Source organism: Callorhinus ursinus, unplaced genomic scaffold (assembly GCF_003265705.2).
Source record: "Callorhinus ursinus isolate GAN/ISIS: 27379988/994484 unplaced genomic scaffold, GSC_fseal_2.0 scaffold25, whole genome shotgun sequence".
NCBI classification, from domain to species: Eukaryota; Metazoa; Chordata; class Mammalia; order Carnivora; family Otariidae; genus Callorhinus; species Callorhinus ursinus.
In genome coordinates this window covers 10,485,354-10,511,807 of record NW_027397087.1, presented here as the reverse complement: position 1 = coordinate 10,511,807, position 26,454 = coordinate 10,485,354, and the positions used below count along the sequence as shown (strand labels likewise).

Below are 26,454 nucleotides of genomic sequence, written 5' to 3'. Positions count from 1 at the left end.
GCCACCCAGGTGCCACCAAACAAATAAAGCTTTAAAAAAAAAAGACAGACACACACACACCCAACATCACCCTCAATGGTGAAAAATTGAGTTTTTTATCTAAGATCAGGAACAAAGCAAAGATGTGTACTCTAACCCGTTTTATTCAACATAGTACTGGAAGTCCTAGCACAATAGACAAAAAGAAATAAAAGGCATCCAAACTGATAAGGAAAACATAAAACTGTCACTGTTTGCAGATGTCAGGATACTACACACAGAAAACCCTAAAGACTCCACCAAAAAGCTCTCTCTCATTCTCTCTCTCAAATAAATAAATAAAATCTTTAAAAAAATAAAACCATACAACTCCTAAAAGAAAACATAGACAGTAATCTCTTTGACACCAGACTTAGCAACATTTTTCTAGGTATGTCTCCGAAGGTAAGGGAAACAAAAGCAAAAATAAAAGAGATTACTGCCTGATTTTGCTAAGTGAAATTAAGTCAGAGAAAGACAAATAGCATGATTTCACTTATATGCAATCTAAAAAACAAATGAACAAAACAAAAAAAGCAGAAACAGACCATAAATTGAGAGAACTGGTGATTGCCAGAGGGATTCGGAGGGGTGCGGGGAGAATAGGCAAAATGAGTGAAGGGGAATGGCAGGTACAGGCTTCTAGTAATGGAATACAGGAATAAAAAAGGATAAAATGTACAGCATAGGGAATACAGTCAATGGTACTGTAATAGTGTTGTATGGTGAGAGATGGTAGCTACACTTGTGGTGAGCACAGCATAATGTATAGAGTTGGTGAATCACTATGTAGTACACCTGAAACTAATGTAACATTGTGTGTCAACTATACTTTAATAAAAAAAATAGTAATACAAAATAAAAGCTTTTACATAAATTAAAAAATAATAAGAGCAAATACTTATGTGTCTGGCTGCATTCTGACCACTTAATTAATCTGCCTCAAGTCATTCAATCCTCATGACAACCCCATGAGGTAGGTACTATTACCATCCCATTTCACAACTAAGGAAATTGATGCAAAAAGAGGTTAAATCACTTCCAAGGTCACACAAGTAGTAACAGATGGTCTGGGATTCAAACTTAAGTAGTGTACTTCTAAAGTTCCTATTCTGTATCACTTCCCCCCGCCGAATGGTATAATAATCATTCATGTGGCATTTCATAAAGAATCCAGAATATCATCTCAAGTCAATATGTAAACACATTAACATTTACCTCTTCAAAAATAGCCCTCGAAAAATCCCCACAGCGTAACGTGCCATCATAACTCAGTGACAGTATATGAGCCGGATTTGCAGGTGAGAAGTAAAGACAGCTAACTGGCTGACTGTGGGGTTGGAAAACATAAACTCCATCTTCTTTAGATTGGTGAGTCTGTAAGAGAGTTGGGGGCAGGGAGAGACAAAAACTAGTGAAAAGTAGTAACACTTTCTGTCATTAAACTATTTATGTCTGTATTACATTCAGTCTTTTCTTAGTCTATAATTATGCCCACCTCATTCAGAAGGTCAGAACTAAAAACTTTCTATTATCACTAAATTACTTTTTTCTAATTTTCAATCCAATAATACTGTCACATTTAACAGTTTCCAGCAACTAGCAAACTAGTTTTCTCATAATGCAGAAGGAAAAAAATTACTGTTTATTATGACTTTAGTTCATGAAATCCTCAGGAAATGAGAAATCTGCTCTTTATTTCACATACAGCATAATTCCCTAATACTAAAAACATATCAATACCATTACTATTTTGCTTCCTCAGCATGCTTCTATAAATCAGTCTAAGCACAATTTTCATAAGGTATTTGGTCCTGACACAAAGTGATAATTTAAAAAATATTTTATCCCTGGGGCTTCTGACGACCCTTGATTTCAACTCCGGTCTTGATCTCAGGGTCATGAGTTCAAGCCCCATGTTCTATCCCCTAAATATTCCATGAAAAATGCATGTATTTCAATTCCACATTAATATTACTACTACTTCTAGGGATTATCCTTTCCACAACTGGATTACCAATTCCTAAATCATCACTTCTCAGATCTGGATAAGCTATAGTCCTATGCCATATGTCATATTATGAATCAGAACTATCATCTCCAAATCTGGCTTAATCTGCTAATACTCAAGCATTTTTGTTTTCTTTTTTTATTTTAAATTTAAACAGAAGAATTTTTTTAAAGGAAAGAAAGGGAAAAAATTATAATCATATTCACTCCTCATCCTACCCAGAGTTAACCACTGTAAATATCTTCACATACTTGTGTATAGTGTTAATTTTTTAGAAAAACAAAACTCTCCATTGTTCCAAAAAACCTAAATACAGAAATGTAGAAAGACAATTATTAAAAATGACTCCAAATTCAAAATTAACTAAAATTATCATTAAAATACTAAGCTATTATTATAGACATCTTTATAAGTACTTAAACAGAATGACAGAGAAATTTAGAAAAAAATAAGACCATGCTACATATGCCATTTTTAATAGTATTAAATTTAACTACACTTCAAAATAATAAAAGAAAATCAGGCTGAAGTCATTTTTGAAGTTTGAGTACAGGTGGGGATTAGGGGCACCAACTCACCATGCAGCTGAACCACATATAACTTTTGACTACCCCAAAACTTTACTAATACCCTACTGCTGACTGACATCCTTAATAATAACATAAACAATTAACACATTTCGTATGTTATGCATATTATATACTGTACTTTTACAATAGAGTAAGCTAGAGAAAAGAAATAATAAAATCATAAGGAAAAGAAAATACATTCACAGTACTGCATTGTTGTTCAACACCATGTTTATGTCATCTGTTTATTAGATAAATCATGTCAGTACCTGTCAATATTATATGATAAAAAAACACTGCAGATATTATATATATTACTAACACTAACCATCAAAAATGAAAACATATGAAAAATTCATATTTACTGACAGGTGTAACAACTCATGCATTGATAATAAAGTGGCAATAGGACTGCTTTATGATAGCCTAGTGTAATCAATACAATAGCTTCACAGTAGCCTAGCCTATACACTAATGAATGACTCCCTGTATTATGGTATATGGTATTACAGTCATATTCACAATGCAGTAGTGGAAACAGTTACTTTTCTTTTAAAAGTGATGATAGGCTGATAGTTTCTTCAATAACAAGAAAGGTATACTCTATGGTAATATAAATCTTTGAAAGCAAAATTATAAAACAGTAAGAAAGCTAACACATTATTAATTTTATATTAAATACTATCCACCTTATGCCTATGTAAGGAAAGGCTATCCACTTCCATAAAAGCCTTGCACACGATGTTCTACACAATGACTACTCAGGCGATGAGGATGATAATGACACAAAAATGTCTCATATACTTCTTGCTGTAGTTGTACAGTTACTAGATTTTCACATGAAGACAGACACATATACAACAGATAAATTTATTTTTTTAAATATTTTATTGGGTGCCTGGGTGGCTCAGCTGGTTAAGCGACTGCCTTCAGCTCAGGTCATGATCCTGGAGTCCCGGGATCGAGTCCCACATCAGGCTCCCTGCCAAGCAGGGAGTCTGCTTCTCCCTCTGACCCTCTTCCCTCTCGTGCTCTCTATCTCTCCCATTCTCTCTCTAATAAATCTTTAAAAAAAAATAAAAAAATAAAGATTTTATTTATTTGAGAGAGACCATGAGCAGGGGGAGGGGCAGAGGGAAAAGTAGGCTCCTTGCTGAGCAAGGAGCCGAATATGGGACTTGACCCCAGGACCTTGGGATCATGACCTGAGCCGAAGGCAGACGCTTAACTGACTTGAGCCACCCAGGCATCCCACAACAGACAAATTTATTAACTGTACAGAAGGATGACTATTTACTAAGTGGAATGGATCATCATAAAGGTCTTCATCCTCACTGTCTTTACGCTGAGTAGGCTGAGGATGAGGAAGAGCTGGGTCTTGCTGTCTCAGGGGTGACAGCAACAGAAGAGGTGGAGAAGGTAGACGGAGAGGCAGGAGGCAGGCACACTGAGTGTAACTTTATGGAGTACATCATAATCTCTGACTTTTTTGTTTTCTCGTATCTCTAAAAATATTTCTATACATATAGTACCAATTCTTCGTCCATCATTTGCTTTAGTTACAGTGCCCATACCATAGAAGGGTCCATGTTGTAAAAGTCAAAAGCAGCCTTGAATAATCAAAATGCTTCTGCCAGATTGACTAATGTCAATTTGTTTTCTAACACTGCTTCATCATGTGGCACTGGTTCAGAAGCACTCATCTCCAACAGGCATTCTTCTCTTAATTCCTCTCTCTGGTGGGGAGTCTTTTGGCTCTTGAATTCCTCCAAGATCCATATCCTGAAACCCTTCACTCCCACCATTTTTGCCATAATCACAATCTCTTTCATGATTTCCTGTCTCTGTCATAAATCCTGTGAAGTCATGTACAACATCTGGACACAGTTTTCTCTAGCAGGAATTTATTCTTTCAGGCTTGATTGTTTTCATGGCTTTTTCTATAACAACAATGGTATCTTCAATGGTGTTATCTTTCTAGACTTTCATGTTTTCTCTGCTGGGGTTCTCTTCCATAGCGTTGACAACCTTTTCTATAGAGTACCATGTGCTATGAGCCTTAAAGGTCCTTAATGACCCCTTGATCTAGAGGTTGAATTAGAGACACCATGTTTGGGGGCAACACTTTCATGCCTTTGGTGTTGAACTCATGGGGTTCTGTGTAGCCAGGGGCATTGTCCAATATCAAAAGAACTTTAAAAGGCAGTCCCTTACTGACAAAGTACTTCCTGACCTCAGAGAAAAAGCATTAATGAATCCAACCCAGAAAAGTGCTCTTGTTTCCAGGACTTCCTGTTGTACAGCCAAGACTGGCAGCTCATGTTTATCTTTTCCCTTCGAGGTCGGGGATTAGCAGCTTTATAGATGAGGGCAGTCCCGATCACAAACCCAACTGTATTTGCACAGAAGAGTAGCATTAGCCTATTCCTTCCTGCCTTCAATCCTGGTGCTCACTTCTCTTCCTTACTAATAAATGTCCTTTGTGGCACTTTTTTTTTCCCAGAATGCACTTTCCACTGAATTAGAAACCTGTTCAGGCAGATACCCTTTCTCAGTTAACTTTCTTAATGGTGTCTGGGAACTTGTCTGCAGTCTTGGGTCAGCAGATGCTGCTTCTCCTGTTATCCTGACATTTTTTTAAGACAAACTTCTTTCTAAAATTATCAAACCATCCTTTGCTGGCATTAAATTCTCCAGCTTTAGATCTTTCACCTTCCATTTGTATTGTCATATGATGACTTCAATTTTTCTCAAATCATATTAGTCTACAGGTATGTCTTTCTTAGAGCAATCCTATACCCACATAAAAGTGGCATCTTCAATACAAGATAAAAAGGTATTTTGCAAAAAGTACAAGGCTTGGGAGCCTGGGTGGCTCAGTCGTTAAGCGTCTGCCTTCGGCTCAGGTCATGATCCCAGGGTCCTGGGATCAAGTCCCACATCGGGCTCCCTGCTCAGCAGGAAGCCTGCTTTTCCCTCTCCCACTCCCCCTGCTTGTGTTCCTGCTTTCGCTGTCTCTCTCTGTCAAATAAATAAATAAAATCTTAAAAAAAAAAAAAAAGTACAAGGCTTTCCACACCTGCTGGAGTAGCTGCAGCAAGGGCTTTACAAATTTTTTCTTTTTTTTACAATAGTCCTTATGCTAGATTCATTTATCTTGAAATGCTGGGTAACTGCTGCTACCGACCTCCATTTACAGTACTTATCAAGCAATTCAACTCTTTCCTGTACTGTCCTGAATTTTGTTTCTTGGGCGCACTTTCCAGAATCACTAGGAGCACTTCATATGAGTCCTATGGTGTTATTCAACGTGTATAGTATTGCACTAAACACAATGAAAAATATGCAAGAACCTCGAGAGATCACTTTTTCAGCGATACACAATTTATGGGAGATAAACTGTGCACACGGAGATGATTGGTGTTTCGAGGAGATACTTGCTATAATTAAGCTCACCACGATAGCAACAGAATAGCTAGGAGATTTTTAGAGTAGTACAATAGTACAACAATAATTTTATGCAGTTATGATTTAATACTGCATTTTTACATTTATTTACATTTCTCTTGACTGTGAATGGTGCCACATAGGATCTGTGTTTGTTGAAGATTTGAAAGATGTTAACTTTTTATAAAATAGATTTGTATATATTTTATGGTAGTAAATGAAAAAATAGACTAGTATCTACATGTATTCTATGCAATCATGACACACCCAACTTTTTTTAATTTTTTCAGCATTTCTAAGCTACATGGTTCATCTACAAGTTTTTTTCAAATTGTCACAAATCTCCAAAAAAACTTTCCAATCCGTGTATAAATGGACCCACACAGTTCAAACCATGTTAAGGGTCAATTGTATTTGTAACTATATCAAGTGATATCCCCTAAAAAGGAAAAAGTATAAAACAAAAGGAGTGGTCGTCATTATGCTTTATTTCTTTATGTCTAAATTTTAGACATTTTCTGTTGAGAGCATTATTTTCATCCCTTCACCCATCTCCCCTTTCTCCATCTCTATATTTTGTTATATTATTATTTTTATTTTGTCCAGGTTGATAACATTCACATCCAGTTCCATAAACGTAGTTCATATAGCTATTTAATATTAGTTCTGCCCATCTATGGATGGATTCAATGCCCATCACCAATTCTTTTGTCAAGCTTCTCCATTCCTCAATTCTTAATTCTGATTTACTCTTAATTGGCTGGGATTTGCTCTCAAGCAGTATTTTCTTTTTCCTAAATGAACTCACAGGTCTTGAATTTCTTGAGTTTTTTTCACATGTGAGAATACCTACCATCTGCCTTTAATTAGAAATGTATCTTGGGCTGCTAAGTATTCTGAGCCATACTTCCCTCAGAACTTTGTAGACATTACATGAAATGCTGTTGTAGAAAACAGAAAAGCCTGACTCTTTCCCTTGAATATAATTTATTTTTTCTGCCTAAAGAATTCTTTAAGTTTCAAGTTTTCCTAGAACATGGTATACACATTCAATCTGTCAATTCCATTGTGTCTTTTCAGAAGAATTCTCTTTGAATATATTTTCTGTTCCACTGTTGGGTCATCTTTGACTGTCTTCCCTTACCTATTAGCTTGTCTGTGTTTGAGATTACCTCAAATCTTTAATGTCTATAATTTAGTTTTCAGCAATGTCTATTCTGTTCCTTGCTTTTGTCTAATTTATTAGTTTCTATCTGATCTTCAATTTGTTTCCTTAGTTCTGCAATCCCCTTTTCCATCTCATTCTCTTGTTTTATCATCTTATTTTTGAGTATTATTTTATAAAATAATGTTATTAACTAGCTCCACAGCAGTACTGTCCAAAAGAACTTTCTGAGATGAAAAAAAAGTTATATGTATGCACTATCAATGTAGTATCCACTAGCTATGTGTGGCTATTAAGTACTTAAAAAGTGCCTAGTGTAGGGGCACCTGGGTGGCTCAGTCGTTAAGCGTCTACCTTCGGCTCAGGTCATGATCCCAGGGTCCTGGGATCAAGCCCCGCATCAGGCTCCCTGCTCTGCAGGAAGCCTGCTTCTCCCTCTCCCACTCCCCCTGCTTGTGTTCCCTCTCTCGCTGTGTCGCTCTCTGTCAAATAAATAAAATCTTAAAAAAAAAGTGCCTAGTGTAACTGAAGAACTAAATATTCTTTTTTAATTTGAAGTCTTTTTTAAAAAGATTTATTTGAGAGAGAGATGGAGAGCACATGAGCAGGTGGGGGAGGGGCAGAGGAGAGAGAGAAGCAGACTCCCCACTGTGCAGGGAGCCTGATGCAGGGCTCGATTCCAGGACCCTGAGATCATGACCTAAGCCCAAGGCAGATGCCCAACTGACTGAGCCATCCAGGCGCCCCATAAATGTAAATAGTCTCTTAGAACCAGTAGCTACTACACTGAACAGTGGAGTTCTACAGTCTGGAACTGAAAAGAATTTCCTTTCTTTCCTTGGGTTATGTTTCTCTTCTAGGTCTGTCTTTGCATGCTAGGTTCTTCTGTTGTTTTCGCAATAGTGTTTGTCTAGTTGCCTAGTCATTTCTTTTCATTTCCATCATGCTTGAATCACTCTGTCCATGTTAGATGCTCTGATATAATATGTTGACTCTTTCTCCCAGTATCTGACATCAGTTCATTTTTTCCTCAGAAAAAGACAGGCTTTCCTGTAACCAAGAAGAAAGATGGGGGGAGGGAACAGAAGGAGGGAGGTAGATAGGTGTTTTCAGCTGAAACCGTATGCTGTATTTTTTGGAATTCCTAGACTAGGAAATTCTATTCATTATTTTATATCAGGATTTATACCACCTACTTGGCAGGTTTGTGGGGAAGGACGTGGCTTATACCACTCCCAAAGACCAAGAAAATTTCCTTTGTAGAGAATTAGTCCACTGTTCACTTTCCCCACTTCCCCTGTTTCCCCCCTTTCCCCTCAGCAGCCATTTCCCTATTCCTCACTCAAAAGAGGAAAAAATCTAAGTATCTACTGAATGTACTTCTCTCTAGTTTTGAGAATATAGGTGAAAATCCTCAGGGTTTGGTCAATTCACCAATATGGATTTTGGTTGTAGGGCAAGGTAGAAGCTAAACTATGCTGTGCCCCCCACCCCCCAGCTGAGCTAAAGAAGTACACTGCATTAAGTTATACTTCTTCCTTACTTTTTTTTTTTTTTTTTTACTTACTGATTTGACTGCTTTTTACTCATTCTATGGAAAATTCCAACTGCCCATTTTAATCTGAATATACCAGGTTAACAGAGCTTCTAGGGGCACCTAGTTCAGTCAGTGGCACATGCAACTTGTGGTCTCAGGGTTATGAATGAACCCCACATTAGATATTATTTTTAAGTAAAAAATAAAATCTTAAAAAAAAAAAAGAGTACTTCTTACTACTTTAAACCTAACTGAATACAGGACCAGTTTGTTTTGAGCCTAGAAATGACTATCTGTGCACAGTGGATTGGAATAGGAAAACTGGAAATACAAGTACCATTTAAAACCAGTATGGTAATTCTAAAAGATGAGATGGGGCCCTGGCCCAGCATAATCCCTCTTGTTCCTTCCTTTGCTGTCTATACTCCAGCCATACGAACATTCTTCCAGGTCCTTAAATGTATCAGGTAGGTTTTCCCCTGCCTAAGGTCTTTGACATACTCTTCCCCTCACCTGAAATACCCTTTCCCCTTTCTTTACTTGGTAAGAAAGGGGAAAGGAGGCTTGCCCTAATCCTCCAAATTAGGCCAGCCCCCTGTAGTGTGTTTTCATTTACACTACTTTTCCTTCAGGCCATTAATCACAGTATATAATTCACTCCACTTATCAAATATGTAATTATGTATTTGGCCATTATTTCATTAATGCTGCTTTGGCCACTAAATTCTAAACTCTAAGAGGGCAGAGACAGTCTTTGCTCACAAATGTCTAATGGCTGGGAAATCATTAGAATATTACTTAGCACAAAATAATAAATGTGGAATGAATGAAGGAATGAATGGGTAATTGGGTGACTTAATAAAGGATAACTCAATTTTTGATGCTAGGTGACACTAGCAATGTGACTGAAAGTTAAGAGGAAAAACTGAGGTAGTGTCAAGGCAATTCAATGGGGGAAAGGATAGTCTTCTCAACAAATGACAACTGGATATTCATATACAAAAAAATAAACTTGGGCCCTTACCTCACATAATATTTAAAAATTACTCAAGACGAATCAGCAAACTAAATGTGAAAGGAAAAACTATAAAATTTTTAGAACAAAAAACCAGGAAAAGCTCTTTAAAGCTTGGGGCTAGAGGCACCTGGTGGCTCAGTCAGTTAAGCTACTGCCTTCAGCTCAGGTCATGATCTCAGGGTCCTGGGATCAAGCCCCTCATCAGGCTCCCTGCTCGGCGGGGAGCCTGCTTCTCCCTCTCCCTCTGCAGCTCCCCCTATTTGTGCTCTCTCGCTCTCTGTCAAATAAATAAAAATAAAATCTTAAAAAAAAAAGTTTGCAGCTAGACAAAAATTTTTGATATAACACCAAAAGCACAATCCATTAAAAAAATTTTGACAAATTGGACATCATCAAAATTCAAAACATTTGCACTTCAAAAGACAGCATTAAGAAAATGAAAAAATGTCAAAGACTAGAAGAAATATTAGCAAAACACATCTAATAAAGAATTTGCATCTAGAATTTACAAATGTTTCTAATTCAATTAAGAAGACAAACCTAATAAAAAAAATTAAAAAATTTTAAAAAAGCCATTTCACCAAAGATATCCAAATGGCATAAAAGATGCTAAACAACATTAGTCATTAGGGAAATACAAATCAAAACCACAATGAGATACCACTTCATACCCACCAGAGAGGCTATAATCAAAAAGACAGACAATAATAAACACTGGTGAGCATGTGGAAAAATTAGAACCCTCATATGTTGTTGGTGGGAATATTAAATGAGGCAATCACTTTGGAATGCAGTTTGGCAGTTCCTCAAAATGTTAACAAATTACCATAAGACCCAGCAATTCTATCCCCAGGTATCTACCCAAGAGAAATAACACATATCCAAACAAAAATGTGTACACAAATATTTATAGTAGCATTATTCAGAATGGCCAAAAAGTGGAAACAATCCAAATATCTATCAAGTGATAAAATGGATCAACAAAATGTGGATAGTTAAACAATGGAATACTGTTCAACAATTTAAAAAGAATGAAATACTGATATATACTAAAACATAAATGAACCTTGAAAACATAACTCTAAGAGAAAGAAGTTAACATAAAAGACCACATACTGTATGATTCTATTTATATGACATGTCCAAAAAGGGCAAATTTATGGAGATCTGCCTGGGAATGAGAGTAATTAATTGGGGTATTAAATCTACCCCAATTTAGATTAAATCTAAATCTAGGAATGATGAAAATGTTCTAAAACTGGAGTATGAAGATAGTTATACAACTCAGTAAAGCTATTAAAAATCATTGAGTTGTACAATTAAAACATGAATTTTATAATATATAAATTATGTTTTGATCAAGTTAATTTTGTTTTAAACTAGGGGAGCTGGGGGATGCACACAGGATAGTAGCAGTATTGGGTTTTAGACTTGCTCAAGCTGTTAACATGATGGCCAAGTGTCTGGGACAATCAGAAGACTGACAGAGATACTAGACTATTATAGAGACCTAGTAATACAGATTTTGGAGTCAACAGGAAAGACATGACAAAGGGATTTTTATACATGTCTTCAACTCTGTACAAATCAATCTACCCTGAAAAGATTTTCACTTGACTATGCTAATTTTCTATTTTTCCTTTTCAAAGTTCTTCAACCAATGATCTTTATCCATTGCTTTCATTTCCTCCACTACCCCATTCTTTTTTATTTGCTCAAAGTCTGTGTTCCTTCCTTACCTCATTGTTGAAGCTATTCTCTCAACTAATAATACCCCATTTTCAAAACCAATGGCCTTTACTCTACTCCCATTCTTTTTAACTTACTTGCAAGAAGCCTTGTCCAACTGACCCATGAAACTCATCTCTTAGCTTTTATTACCTTATACTATTTTTAGTCCTCTTCCCACTTCTCTACTTGTTTTATTTACCAAATACTTTTACCTCCCACCCTCATTCACACTTTATCAAAATAAGGAAGAACTTATGCTCCAAAAACAAACGAGAATTTGGTATTTATCTCTTTCTTCTTCTCAAAAAATGTTTATTAATCCCAACCAGCTTCAAGTTACCATAGTGTCTTCATCTCCATTTATTGTCCTTATGGTATTTTTCAGGCCTTTGTTCTACTTTGCCAATAAGAAAATAAATTCAGAGAATATTAACTTAGCTTTTCCAATTTTGAGACCACCAAAAGCAATCCATGCAGAATTATATGTACAATGAAGGGAATTCAGTATCTGTTTGTAACTCATTAAAAAATGAATGGGATTATCCTAAGCAGATCCCTAGGAAGATATTTTTCCCAGTTTGAAAACTTTATTTTAAACATAATTAGAGGGTGCCTGGGTGGCTCAGTCGGTTAAGCATCTGCCTTTGGCTCAGATCATGATCCCAGGGTCCTGGAATCAAGTCTAGAATCCGGCTCCCTGCACAGTAGGGAGGCTGCTTCTCCCTCTGCCCCTCCCCTCTACCCCTCCCCCCTGCCCATGCTCCTGCACGCTCGTGCTCTCTCAAAAAATAAATGAAAATCTTAAAAATAAATAAATATAAACATAATTAGAAAACTAAGAACTTTGTGTGATCTTTTCATATATACATTTAAAGGTATAACAGCTTCCTGGCAATTAACTTATGCTCAGATGACTAATAATATTCAAATTAAAAATGTTAAAGTTCTAGAAAGCCAACTAAAATTTCTCAATTTTAAAATTTGGTATCACAAAGCACAAAACTATAAATCTCAAGTAACATTACAAACACGCGGCTCTAGGCTATTCTCCTATAGACTGTTTCAGTCAAATTTTATTATCTTCAAAAAAATTAATAATAACTTACCAAATCCCAAAGTCCAACTTGCCCAGATTTGGCCCCAGCTGCCACCAAAGTTCTAATTTCTGATGGGTGGAGAGCCACAGAAAATACTGCGCCTTTGGTAACTTTATGAACAGTATCTTCATTAATGACCATGCCACTTAAATTGGCTTTATAGCTGAGGAATAAAAGTTAAATTTCAGAAGTAAAACCAATCAGGAGTCAAAATAACTAAAAGATGACTCAAAAAAGAAAAGAGACACAGTTAGTAAATAGTCAACCTCCTAATAACCAAGGAAATCAAATTAAACAATGGGATACTATTTTTCACTTATAAAAGGTAGCAGGCTGCAGTTAAACATATACATTCATTAACAGTGCTAGTGGCAGAGTAAATTCATACAAGATTTCCAGAAGAAAAAAAAGATTTTAGAAAACAATTCAGCAATGTATACTAAAAGCCACAAAAATGTCCATATTTGACTCATTAATCTCACTTCTGGAATCTATCCTAAAGAATTAACCCACAATCACACATAAACCCTTAAACATATGCACACATATAACTAAATATGCAACTAACCACACAAAACTAAATTGAAAATAATTCCAAATACCAACAGAGTCAGAAAAGATTAAGTAAATGAAATAGTATGCAATTATTCAATAAGTTTAAAAACTCTAGTAACATGAGATTAATATTTTGCAACTATATTAATGAAAAGCATAACGCAAATTTATATATACATTAGAACATAATAAACTAAAAATGTACATGGATTCATTCATTAAATAATAAGTAAATATATATTATGCACCAGGCACCATTTTGGTTATTGAGACAAAATCCCTGCACTTAAGAAATTCATAGCGGTACTACATACAGCAATACTTGAAAGGAAACATACAAAAACAACAGTTGCTAAGGTGGAAATATTATGGGTTATCATTTCATTTCATTTTCAAAACTTCCTGTAATGGTATATAGTCTTTATAATTTAAAGACTGTAGAAAATATAAAACAAAGGCAAGGGATTTTAACTCACCTTTTAATATTAGCTAACTCCTTCTCAGTATTCTTACTACTTGTCTGAAACAATGAAAAAGACCAAGGTACTAAGTTAATATATGTACTGAAATTTCCTTAACAGATAATTCTAAAACCTGTAAGCCCTTGCATGCGATACCTTGCTCACATTTGCCCAAGTCTGTAGAACTCTTTTAAATAGTTCACTGTCATCATCTCGATTCTCAGGAGTCATTTCTAAAGGCCCAGGAGGTAACAAAGGCTGTTATAAAAAATAAGAAAATAAAGAATGAGAAATAAAACAGGCTGATTGTTGCTCTGCCCTAGAATGTAAGTTTTTCACTACTTTACTTTCAATACCAACAACATAGGTGACACATCATTAGTATTCAAAAACCGTTGTTCAATGAATGATTGCCAGGTGTATCCTGTAAACTAATATATGTATTACCCCATTTAATCCTCATAATCCAGTGAATGAGATACCACATTTTAAAAAGATAGCAATGAAACTTAGAGAAGTTACCTTGTCCAAAGTTACACTGCCCAAAACAGGAGTTTCTGGGAATGCATTCAGATCAGTTCAATTTCATTACTCAGAGTAAAGTTATTATTCTATGCCAGTGTTTTTTTAAATCACAGGTTGTAACCCATGGATCATAAAATCATTTCAATATATCACAACCAGCAATGTTTTAATGAACAACGAAAGAAAAGAAAATACAAAAAGTACATCACATGCAGTAAGTGTTAAGTATCATTTCACAAGTGTTGCTTCAGTTGTATGGCATTAATGAGTTCAATGTAAATACATTTACCATGGGTGGAGGCTTCAGAAAAATTGGAAAGCTACTCTTCCCAAGCACCGTAATTTTCAATTAGCTCCCAAAGAACCAGTCTAATTAGTACTATCATCTAATTTATAATTAAGCACTTAGATATAAAGTATTAAAAACAGTGGGTGCACTTGAATAAAAAATATCATTATAATATTATCTAAACAATAAACCTGGTAAATAAAACTTTCTATTCACTGATAGTACAAAATTATACTACAGCAAGGGGCTATCACTATTATCACATATTATACATTATTAACAACATTAATACTACCATTTATTGTTTACTTACTAAGTCCTTAACACAGTATAAAGAACTTTATAGATACTATTTCACTTAACTCCCACAACCTCCTTAAAATTTCTATACTGTTGCCACTTTAAATATGCGGATACTGGGGCTCAGAAAGGTTAAGTAATTTACCCATAATTCTATAGCAGGTAAGCCTGTAGAAATACAGAATCCAAACTAGTCTTTATGATTTTGAAGCCTTACTCATTAAACAAGAAACAGTCAAGTATTAAATTAATGAAGTACAAATTAAGCATAATTTAATGACCCTTTAGTTTCAAACATTTCAAACTTTTCAGTATTTTCTTAAGTAATATACTGTTTTTGCACTTTCTTACATTTTCATCTGCTATTAATGTTGGCTGAGTTGGGGTTGCTGGTAATGACACTCCTGAAGGATCTACTTTTAGTAATCTCATTGACCTTCTACATCCAGTTCCATTTTCTCTCTTCTTAGGCTTTTTTCTAAAGGAGTGGGGGAAAAAAACCTCAAGTTATAAAACAGTTACATATATTTGTTAATATTAAGGAGATAACTTCCAGGAATGTATCTCACAGATAAACTCACACATTACAAAGATGTATGTACATGACTACACTGATTTTAATTGAACATTTGTGTTTCCATGCTTTTAAATAAAATCATAAATGTTCAGGCGCCTGGGTGGCTCAGTTGGTTAAGCGACTGCCTTCAGCTCAGGTCACGATCCCAGAGTCCCGGGATCGAGTCCCACATCGGGCTCCCTGCTCAGCAGGGAGTCTGCTTCTCCCTCTGACCCTCTTCCCTCTTGTGCTCTCTATCTCTCATTCTCTCTCTCTCAAATAAATAAATAAAATCTTTAAAATCATAAATGTTCATCATGGGGAGGTGAAAGGTGTTAAAATAAATCATGGCATACATCTCTAAAAGAATAATATGCAACCACAGGAAGAATTAAATAGATCTTTGCATGCTGATATGACATGAACTCTAAGATATAAGAAGCAAAAACAAGGTCCAGTACATGTTGAATATACTTTCATTTGTTTTTTTAGAAAAAGGTTATGTACACACATACATTTGTACATGCTAAGATTACCTATGGAAGAATATACATGAAACTATTAACAGTGGTTTCTTCTAGAGAGAAGGCCTGGAGAACTTAGGTCTAAAATGGAAAAGATATTTAAATGTTTCATTGCATTTCCTCCCATATACTCTACTTTTTTAAATCATATACATACCCTACTTTTTTTATGCACTGTTTTTTCATTTTAAAAAAGTAGTTCAGAACTTCCAATTTCCAGTTCTACAAATAAGGAACTTGAAATTCACCACTCTGTCTTTTCAAGTAAAAAGGTGAACAGATTAAAAACTCAATAACTCTTCTAGGATCCTGAAGAGAGGCAAGGACACAATGCAAACTGCTGGCCTCAAAACTGGAGAGACAAATAGAAGGAGTTGTGGCTTACTGGAACAGAAAGTCAAGAACAAAAACCACAAGGGGAACCAATCCCAAGGTAGGAAAACCTGAACTGTAACTGACCAGTTGCTGGAGGCTCAGCATGGACAAGTTAAAAACTCCAGAGTGGTCCACACAAAAACCTGCACATGGGTGTTTATAATAACTTTGTTCATAACTATCAAAAGTGGGAAGCAGCCAAGATGTCCTCCACTAACTGAACACATAAATAAACTACAGTACATCCGAACAATGGAATATTATTCAGCACTAAAAAGAAACGGGCTATCAAACCATAAAAAGACATGGAGGAACTTTAAATACCTATTACTAAGAGAAAGAAGTAAAATCTGAAAAGGCTACATACTGTATGATCCCAAATACATGACCGTCTATTAAAGGCAAAACTATGGAGACAATAAAAAGATAAGTGCTACAGTTGAGGGTGGTAAGGTCATGAACAGAGAGAACACAGAGGATTTTTAGGGTGGTAAAAATACTCTATATATTATAATGATGGATCTATGTCATTATACATTTGTACAAACCCATACAACGTACAACACCAAGAGTGAACTCTAAGGCAAACTATGGACTTTGGGTGATTATGATATATCAGTGTAGATTCATCCTTGGTAATAAATGTACCACTCTGCTGAGTGATGTTGATAATGGAGAAGGTTATGCATGTGTGGGGGCAGAGGAATATACAGGAAATCTCTGTACCCTCCTCTCAATTTTGTTGTGTAACTGAAACTGCTCTAAAAAAAGTTAAAAAAAAAAAAAAACCCTCAAGGGGGACTCACCCCCAGTATTTTGTGAGATTATACATCCAGGAGCTCAACTAGGTCCTCCATCAGAGAAAAATCCCCTCATGCTTCCCACAGTGGGAGGGGGAAAAGAACAATTTTGAAATACACCAGAGCACTTTGTTCTTCTTAACAAGGCATGCCCTCAGGAGAACTAGTTAACCAGAGCCTAACCTGCTAGGGTATTATCAGAGTTTAACCTGAAAGAAAGGAAATACCCAACTCCAGCCCACTCTTACCATCCTCTCCCACCTAACAGGGGAGGAAAGAAACTAAAACACTCCTTAAGTTCACAGTCCAGAGACAAAGGCTCCCTAAAAAACTGAGACCTAATCACAGGACTATAGAACAGCTTTCTCTCCCCTTTGACACATTACTAAAGTCCTATTTACAACAGTTCCTTTTTCCTAGTACATCATGTCCAGCTATCAAGAAAAAATTACAAGGCACAATGAAAGACAAACAACGCAATTTAAAGAGACAGAGAAAGCTTCAGAACCAGACATGGCAGGGATGTTGGAATTATCAGAACAGAAATTTAAACTTTTTTTTTTAAAGATTTTATTTATTTGAGAGAGAGAGAGAGATCATGAGCAGAGGGAGGGGCAGAGGGAGAGGGACAATCAGACTCCCTGCTGAGTGCATAGCCCAACACGGGGCTCAATTCCAAGACCCTGAGATCATGACTGGAGCCAAAGTCAGACACTTAACCAAATGAGTCACCCAGGCACCCCAATCAGAACAGGAATTTAAAGCAACTATGATTAATATGCTAAGGTCTCTAATGGATAAAATAAAAACAACTGAAGAACAGACAGGCAATGTAAGAAGAGAGATGGAAATCCTAAGAACCAAAAAGAAATGTTAGAGATCAAAAACACTAAGAAATGAAGAATGCCTTTTTTTTTTTAAAGATTTTATTTATTTTACAGAGAGAGACACAGCGAGAGAGGGAACACAAGCAGAGGGAGTGGGAGAGGGAGAAGCAGGCTTCCCGCTGAGCTGGGAGCCCGATGCGGGGCTCAAACCGTGGGACCTTGACCTGAGCCTAAGCGCTTAACGACTGAGCCACCCAGACGCCCCTGAAGAATGCCTTTGATGAGCTTAATAGTGGATAAGACATGGCTGAGGAAAGAATCCCTGAGCTTAAGGATATCTCAATAGGAATCACCAAAACTGAAACGCAAGGAGAAAAAAGACTGAAAAAAACAAAACAAAACAAAACAGAAAAACAGAGGGGTGCCTGGGTGGCTCAGCTGCTAAGCGTCTGCCTTCAGATCAGGTCATGATCCTAGAGTCCTGGGATGGAGCCCCACATCAAGCTCCCTGCTCAGCGGGGAGCCTGCTTCTCTCTCTCCCTCTGCCACTGCCCCTGCTTGTGCTCTCTTGCTGTTAAATAAATACATAAAATATTAAAAAAAAAAACCAGAATATCCACGAGTTGTGGGATAACTACAAAAGGTATAACATATACATAGTGGGAATACCAGAAGTATAAGGAAAAGAGAAAAACAGAAGATATATTTGAAACAGTAGTAACCAAGAATTTCCCCAAATTAATGTCAGACACCAAATCACAGATCCAAGAAGCTATCCCTTCTTTGGCATTATGTGTCTTTATATTTAAAGTAGATTTCTTATAGACAACATGTTTGGGTGATATACTTGATCCACTCTGACAGTCTCTTTTAATGGGTGCATTTAGACCATTGATGTTCACTGATATATCTGGATTAATATCTACCATATTTGCATGGTAAAAACTACACCTAGATAAATAACTACACCTACAAAAACTAAAAAAAAAAAAAAAAAACGACCCCTAGGCAATTCATTTCCAAACTAGAGAAAATCAAAGAGAAAGAAAAAATCCTGAAAGAAGCCAGGAGGAAAAAAACACCTTACCTACAGGCAAAGATAAGAACTACATCCATCTTCTCGTAACTATGCAATCAACAGAGTAGAGTAAAATATTTAAAGTGTTGAGAGGGCACCTGGCTAGCTCAGTCAGTAGAATATGCAACTCTTGATCTTGGAGTCATGAGTTCAAGCCCAACACTGGGCATAAAGCTTACTTTAAAAAAAAAAAAAAAATTTAAGAGAATTTGTTGCCATTAGATGTGCCTTACAAGAAATGTTAAAAGAAGTTAGTTAGAAGAAAAACAGAGATCAGAAACTCAGATCCACAAAAAGAAAGGAAGAGCATCAAAGAAGGAATAAGGTAAAAAAAAAAATTATTTTCCTCATTCTTAATAACGCTATCTCAAAATAACAATAGCAACAACGTATTTGGTTATGTACACTTATATATATATCTTATGAATACATATATATATACATACACATCTATGTATATATATACTTATGTATATTTATACATGTGAAATGAATGACAACAATGATACAAGGGACAAGAAGGAAGAATTAGGATTATTTTGTTATTATAAGGTACTCACACTATACCCCACTCACACCCTGTAGTTGTACACTGTTAAGTGAAAGTGGACTTGGGTTAGTTATATATGTATATTGTAAACTCAAGGGCAATCTCTAAAAAAAGAGGGGAAAAAAGTATAACGGATACCTTAAGTAAGAAGAGAAAATGACATCATATAAAATGCTCAATTAAAACCATAAAAGGTGGGGCACTTGGGTGGCTCAGTCGTTAAGTGTCTGCCTTCAGCTCAGGTCATGATCCCAGAGTGCTGGGATCGAGCTCCGCATGGGGCTCCCTGCTCCACCAGAAGCCTGCTTCTCCCCCTCCCACTCTCCCTGCTTGTGTTCTCTCTCTCACTATGTCTCTTTCTGTCAAATAAATAAATACATCTTTTAAAAATATATATATAAAATAAAACCCAAAAAGGCAGAAAAACAGTGGAGACAAAAATAGGAACAAAAAACAAGGGCAATAAGTAGAAAATATTAACAAGGTAGATATAAATACAAATATATCAACACCCATATTAACAAATATGGTAGATATTAATCCAAATATATCAATACTCAATCTGAACATCAATGGTCTAAATGCACCCATTAAAAGAGACTGTCAGAGTGGATCAAATACAACACCCAAACATATGTTGTCTATAAGAAATCTATTTTAAATATAAAGACACATAGGGGCACCTGGGTGGCTCAGTTGTTAAGCGTCTGCCTTCGGCTCACTTCATGATCCCAGCCAGGGTCCTGGGATCAATCCCCGCATCGGGCTCCCTGCTCAGCGGGGAGCCTGCTTCTCCCTCTCCCACTCCCCCTGCTTGTTTTCCCTCTCGCTGTCTCTCTCTCTGTCAAATAAATAAATAAAATCTTTAATAAAACACACCTTAACAAATTTAAATGAAGAGAAATTTTAAAAAGAAGAAAATCATACGATGTTTGCTCTCAGAACACAAATGAATTAAACTAGAAGGTAATAAGAGAAAGATACCTGGTAAACCCAAAATACATACAGATTAAACTACAAATAACACATGGGTTGGGGCGGCTGGGTGGCTGTCAGTTAAGCATCTGCCTTCGGTGCAGGTCATGATTCCAGGACCCTAGGATCGAGACCCTCATCAGGCTCCCCTGCTTGATGGGAAGCCTGCTTCTCCCTCTCCCTCTGCCTGCCACTCCCCTGCTTATGCTCACTCTTTCTGTGTCAAATAAATAAAATCTTAAAAAAAAAACAAAACTAATTCACAGTACTGATTATATGAAAGCATTTTGTATACATTTGCATTTTTATTCTTATTTTTTCATCCCTACTTAGGTTTCCCTGGTCAAGACAATCCCAAGCTCCAGTTTCTTCTCTGCAACTTGGGGGATCCTACCACTTTTTCAGTCAGGTGCCTCATTATACTGACCCAAGGCATCCTGAATGAGATAGGGATGATTCTAAGGACCATCCTTAAGGGAAACTGAATCCTCCCTAGTTCTGCTCAGGCTCATGTCCTCTCCAACACTCCAACCCTTCAAACAAGTTATTAAAACATCTTCTAGGTAATTAACTTGTCTTCTCACCGCCCCCCCAGAAAAATGTAGGCTCAGTCCCTGGTCATCCATTGGAACAATCCAATTCAATGAAATAACACACAAGGAAGCCTGGGGGGCTCAGTCAGTCAAGCATCTGCCTTTGGCTCAGGTCATGATCCCAGGGCTCTGGGATCAAGTCACACATTGGGCTCCCTGTTCAGTGGGGAGTCTGATTCTCCCTCTCCCTCTCCCCCTCTCCCCGCTTATGCTCTCTCTCTCTCTCTCAGATAAATAAATAAAATCTTTAAAGAAAAAAAAAGGAAGAAAACAATCTGCTAAATAACACATGGGTCAAAGAAGAAATCTCAAGAGGATATAAAAAATATTTTTAACTAAATGAAAATGTAAACACAACCTAAAGAATTTGTGGGATGCAGGGAAAGCAGTGCTTATAGGGAAATTTATAACAGTGAATGCATATATTAGGAAAGAAGGTAAAAAATCAATCATTTAAGTTTCCAACTCAGAAAACCAGAAAAAGAAGAGCAAATTAATCCAAAGTAAGGAGAAGAAAAGAAATAATAAAAGTTGAGCAAATTAAAAGCAGGAAATCACCGGGGGCAGGGGAGGGATCAACAAAACCAAAAGCCAGTTCTTTCAAAAAACCAATAAAATTTGGGGCTCCTGGATGGCTCAGTTACTTAAGTGTCCAACTCTTGATTTCAGGTCAGGTCATGATCTCAGGGTCTTGAGATCAAGCCCCACATTGGGCTCCATGCTGAGTGGAGTCTGCTTGAGATTCTCTCTCCCCTGGCCCTCCCCCTGTGCTTGGTCAGTCTCTCTCTAATAAATAAATAAGTAATTTAAAAAAAAAAGACCAATGGGGCACCTGAGTGGCTCAGCCAGTTAAATTTCTGCCTTTAGCTCAGATCATGATCTCAGGGTCCTGCGACTGAGCCCCACATCAGGCTCTCTGCTCAGCGGCATGTCTGCTTCTCCCTCTCCCTCTGTGATCTCTCTTGCTTTCACTCTCCCTCACTCTCACTCTCTCTCAAATAAAATCTTAAAAAAAATAATAAAAAATAAAATTAAATTTAAAAAGACCAATAAAATCAATAAGCCTCTAAAAAGGCTAACAAAGAAAAAAATTATCAATATCAGAAAGAGGGGTCTCACTATAGATCCTATGGACATTAAAAAGATAATAAAGGAATGATATGAACAACTCTATGCCCACCTATTTGATAGCCTAGATGAAATGGACAATTCTTGAAAAGACTCAACTGCTAAACTCACAATCTGAATTAGAAATAGATAATCTGAGTAGGCTTACACCTATTAAAGAAATTATATCAATAATAACCTTCCAAAATAAAAAAGCACCAGGCTGACATAGGTTCACTGATGAATTTTAACAAATATATAAGAAAGAAATTGTACCAATTCTCTACAATCTCTATTTTAGAGGATAGAAGCAGAGAGAATCCTACCTATCTCATTCTATGAGGCCAGCATTACCCTAATACCAAAACCAAAAACATTACAAAACAGAAAACTACAGACCAATAATCTCTAATGAGCAGATGCAAAACCCTCAACAAAATATTAGTACATTGAACCCAACAATGTACAAAAAGTATTACAAGCCACAAGCAAGTGGGATATATTCCAGGTATGCAAGACTAGTTCAACACTCAAAAATCATGTAATCTATCAAAAATCGTTCAATGTAAATCCATCACATCAATAGGCTAAAAAGGCAAAATCACATGATCCTATCAACAAATGCAGAATATGCTTTTGACTAAATCCAACACCCACTCATGATAAAAAAAAAAAATCTCAGTAAATTAGAGGGGAACTTTCTCAACTTGATAGAGAGTATCTACAGAAAACCTAAAGCTAATGTCATACTTAAATGGTGAGAAACACCAAACTTTCCCACCAAGATCAGGTACAGGCAAGGATGTCCTCGCTCACCATTCCTTTTCAACATTATGCTGGAACTTCTAGCTAATGCAATAAGACAAGAAAAGAAAATAAATGGTACACAGATTTGGAAGAAAAAAATAAAACTATATTTGTTCAAAAGTTTCCAGGTTGGGGACACCTAGGTGGCTCAGTCAGTTAAGCATCGGCTCTTGATTTTGGCTCAGGTCATAATCTCAGGATCATGATATCAAGCCCCAAGTCGGTCTCTGCACTGGGCATGAAACCTACTTAAGATTCTCTCTCCCCCCACTCAGATGCATGCTCTCTCAAAAAATAAACAAATAAATAAATTTTTCAAAATAAAAATAAAAAATAAAAGAGTTTCCAGGTTAGTGAACACATGAATGTGCTGGGAGAGGACACACTCTGAGAGGGCATTGAAGCTCTGTACCATTTCCCCATGCCTTGCCCTATGCATCTCTTCCTTTAGCTGTTTCAAGTTATATCCTTTTATAATAAACCAGTAATCTATTAAATAAAAAAAAAGCTGCATTTGCTCATAGATGACATGATAGTCTATGTACAAAATTCTAAAGAATGAACAAAAGAACTCCTGGAACTAATAAGCGATTATACCAAGGTTGTAGGATACAAGGTTAATATATAAAAGTCAATTGCTTTCCTATATGCCAGCAATAAACAAGGGAAATTTGTTGAAGTTAAATATATATCATTTACATTAGCACCCATACAATGAAATACTTAGGTTCAAGCCTTACAAAATATTTCCAAGATCTATATGAAGTACACTACAAAACTCCAAAGAACAAAATCAAAGACCTAAATAAATGGACAGATATTCCATGTTTACAGATAGTCAAGATGTCGGTTCTTTCCACCTTGATCTATAAATTCAATGTACTCTCAATCAAAACCCTAGCAAGTTATTTTGTGGATAGTGACAAAATGATTCTACAGTTTACACAGAGAGGCAAAAAACACAGAATAACCAACACAATATTGAAGAATGACGAAGTTGGAGGACTGACTACCCAATGTCAAGACTTACTTTAATGCTGTAATTCTTTTTAAGGAAATTGAAGCAGTAATCAAAAATCTCCCAACAAACAAAAGCCCAGGGCCAGATGGCTGCCCAGGGGAATTCTACCAAACATTTAAAGAAGAACTAATACCTATTCTTCTAAAACTGTTCCAAAAAATAGAAATGGAAGGAAAACTTCCAAACTCGTTTTATGAGGCCACCATTACCTTGATCCCCAAACCAGACAAAGACCCCATCAAAAAGGAGAATTACAGACCCGTATCCTTGATGAACATGGATGCAAAAATTCTCACCAAAATACTAGCCAATAAGATACAACAGTCCATTAAAAGGGTTATTCACCACGACCAAGTGGGATTTATCCCTGGGCTGCAAGGTTGGTTCAACATCCGCAAATCAAACAACGTGATACAATACATTAACAAAAGAAAGAACAAGAATCATATGATCCTCTCAATAGATGCAGAAAAAGTATTTGATAAAGTACAGCATCCTCTCTTGATCAAAACTCTTCAGAGTATAGGGATAGAGGGTACATACCTCAATATCATAAAAGCCATCTATGAAACACCCACAGCGAATATCCATCTCAATGGGGAAAAACTGAGCTTTCTCCCTAAGGTCAGGAACGCAGCAGGGAAGTCCACTATCACCACTGCTATTCAACATAGTATTACAAGTCCTAGCCATAGCAATCAGACAACAAAAAGAAGTAAAAGGCATCCAAGTCGGCAAAGAAGTCAAACTCTCACTCTTTGCAGATGACATGATACTTTATGAGGGAAACCCAAAAGACTCCACCCCAAAACTGCTAGAACTCATACAGGAATTCAGTAAAGTGGCAGGATATAAAATCAATGCACAGAAATCAGTGGCATTCCTATACATCAACAAGACAGAAGAAAGAGAAATTAAGGAGTCGATCCCATTTACAATTGCACCCAAAACCATAAGAGCCTAGGAATAAATCTAACCAAAGAGGCAAAGGATCTGTACTCAGAAAACTATAAAATACTCATGAAAGAAACTGAGGAAGACACAAAGAAATGGAAAATCATTCCATGCTCATGGATTGGGAGAACAAATATTGTGAAGATGTCAATGCTACCTAGAGCAATCTACACATTCAATGCAGTCCCCATCAAAATACCCATCCACTTTTTTCAAAGAAATGGAACAAATAATCCTAAAATTTGTATGGAACCAGAAAAGACTCCGAATAGCCAGAGGAATATTGAAAAAGAAAAGCAAAGCTGGCAGCATCAGAATTCCGGACTTCCAGCTCTATTACAAAGCTGTCATCATCAAGACAGTATGGTACTGGCACAAAAACAGACACATAGGTCAATGGAACAGAATAGAGAGCCCAGAAATGGACCCTCAACTCTGTGGTCAACTAATCTTCGACAAAGCAGGAAAGAATGTCCAATGGAAAAAAGACAGTCTCTTCAACAAATGGTGTTGGGAAAATTGGACAGCCACATGCAGAAGAATGAAACTGGACCATTTCCTTACACCACACACAAAAATAGACTCAAAATGGTTGAAAGACCTAAATGTGAGACAGGAGTCCATCAAAATCCTAGAGGAGAACACAGGCAGCAACCTCTTCGACCTCAGCCACATCAACTTCTTCCCAGAAACATCGCCAAAGGCAAGGGAAGCAAGGGCAAAAATGAACTATTGGGACTTCATCAAGATAAAAAGCTTTTGCACAGCAAAGGAAACAGTCAACAAAACCAAAAGACAGCCGACAGAATGGGAGAAGATATTTGCAAATGACATACCAGATAAAGGGCTAGTATCCAAAATCTATAAAGAACTTCTTAAACTCAACACCCAAAGAACAAATGATCCAACCAAGAAATGAGGAGAAGACATGAACAGACATTTTTCCAAAGAAGACATCCAAATGGCAAACAGACACATGAAAAAGTGCTCAGTGTCACTCGGCATCAGGGAAATCCAAATCAAAACCTCAATGAGATATCACCTCACACAAGTCAGAATGGCTAAAATTAACAAGTCAGGAAATGACAGAATTTGGCAGGGATGGAGAAAGGGGAACGCTCCTACACTGTTGGTGGGAATGCAAGCTGGTGCAGCCACTCTGGAAAACAGTATGGAGGTTCCTCAAAAAGTTGAAAATAGGGCTACCATATGATCCAGCAATTGCACTACTGGGTATTTACCCCAAAAATTCAAATGTAGGGATCCAAAGGGGTACGTGCACCCCAATGTTTATAGCAGCAATGTCCACAAGATCCAAAGTGTGGAAAGAGCCAAGATGTCCATCGACAGATGAATGGATAAAGATGTGGTATATATACACAATGGAATATTATGCAGCCATCAAAAGGAATGAGATCTTGCCATTTGCAATGACATGGATGAAACTGGAGGGTGTTATGCTGAGCGAAATAAGTCAATCAGAGAAAGACACGTATCATATGACCTCACTGATATGAGGAATTCTTAATCTCAGGAAACAAACTGAGGGTTGCTGGAGTGGTTG

The 26,454-nt window shown here is 36.7% G+C and overlaps 1 protein-coding gene across 3 annotated transcripts in view; it reads right to left on the bottom strand.

Annotated features, from left to right (window-relative positions):
- Nucleotides 1-26,454, bottom strand: part of WDR76 (WD repeat domain 76) — a 54,026-nt gene that overhangs the window by 12,306 nt on the left and 15,266 nt on the right. For all 3 annotated transcript variants that reach the window (XM_025883835.2, XM_025883833.2, XM_025883834.2), the window contains 5 exons: nucleotides 15,075-15,201; nucleotides 13,766-13,867; nucleotides 13,625-13,668; nucleotides 12,603-12,756; nucleotides 1,237-1,395 (listed from right to left, as the gene is read on the bottom strand). In XM_025883835.2, the coding sequence (XP_025739620.2) occupies nucleotides 1,237-1,395; nucleotides 12,603-12,756; nucleotides 13,625-13,668; nucleotides 13,766-13,867; nucleotides 15,075-15,201 (586 nt within the window). The remainder of the gene's footprint in view (nucleotides 1-1,236; nucleotides 1,396-12,602; nucleotides 12,757-13,624; nucleotides 13,669-13,765; nucleotides 13,868-15,074; nucleotides 15,202-26,454) is intronic.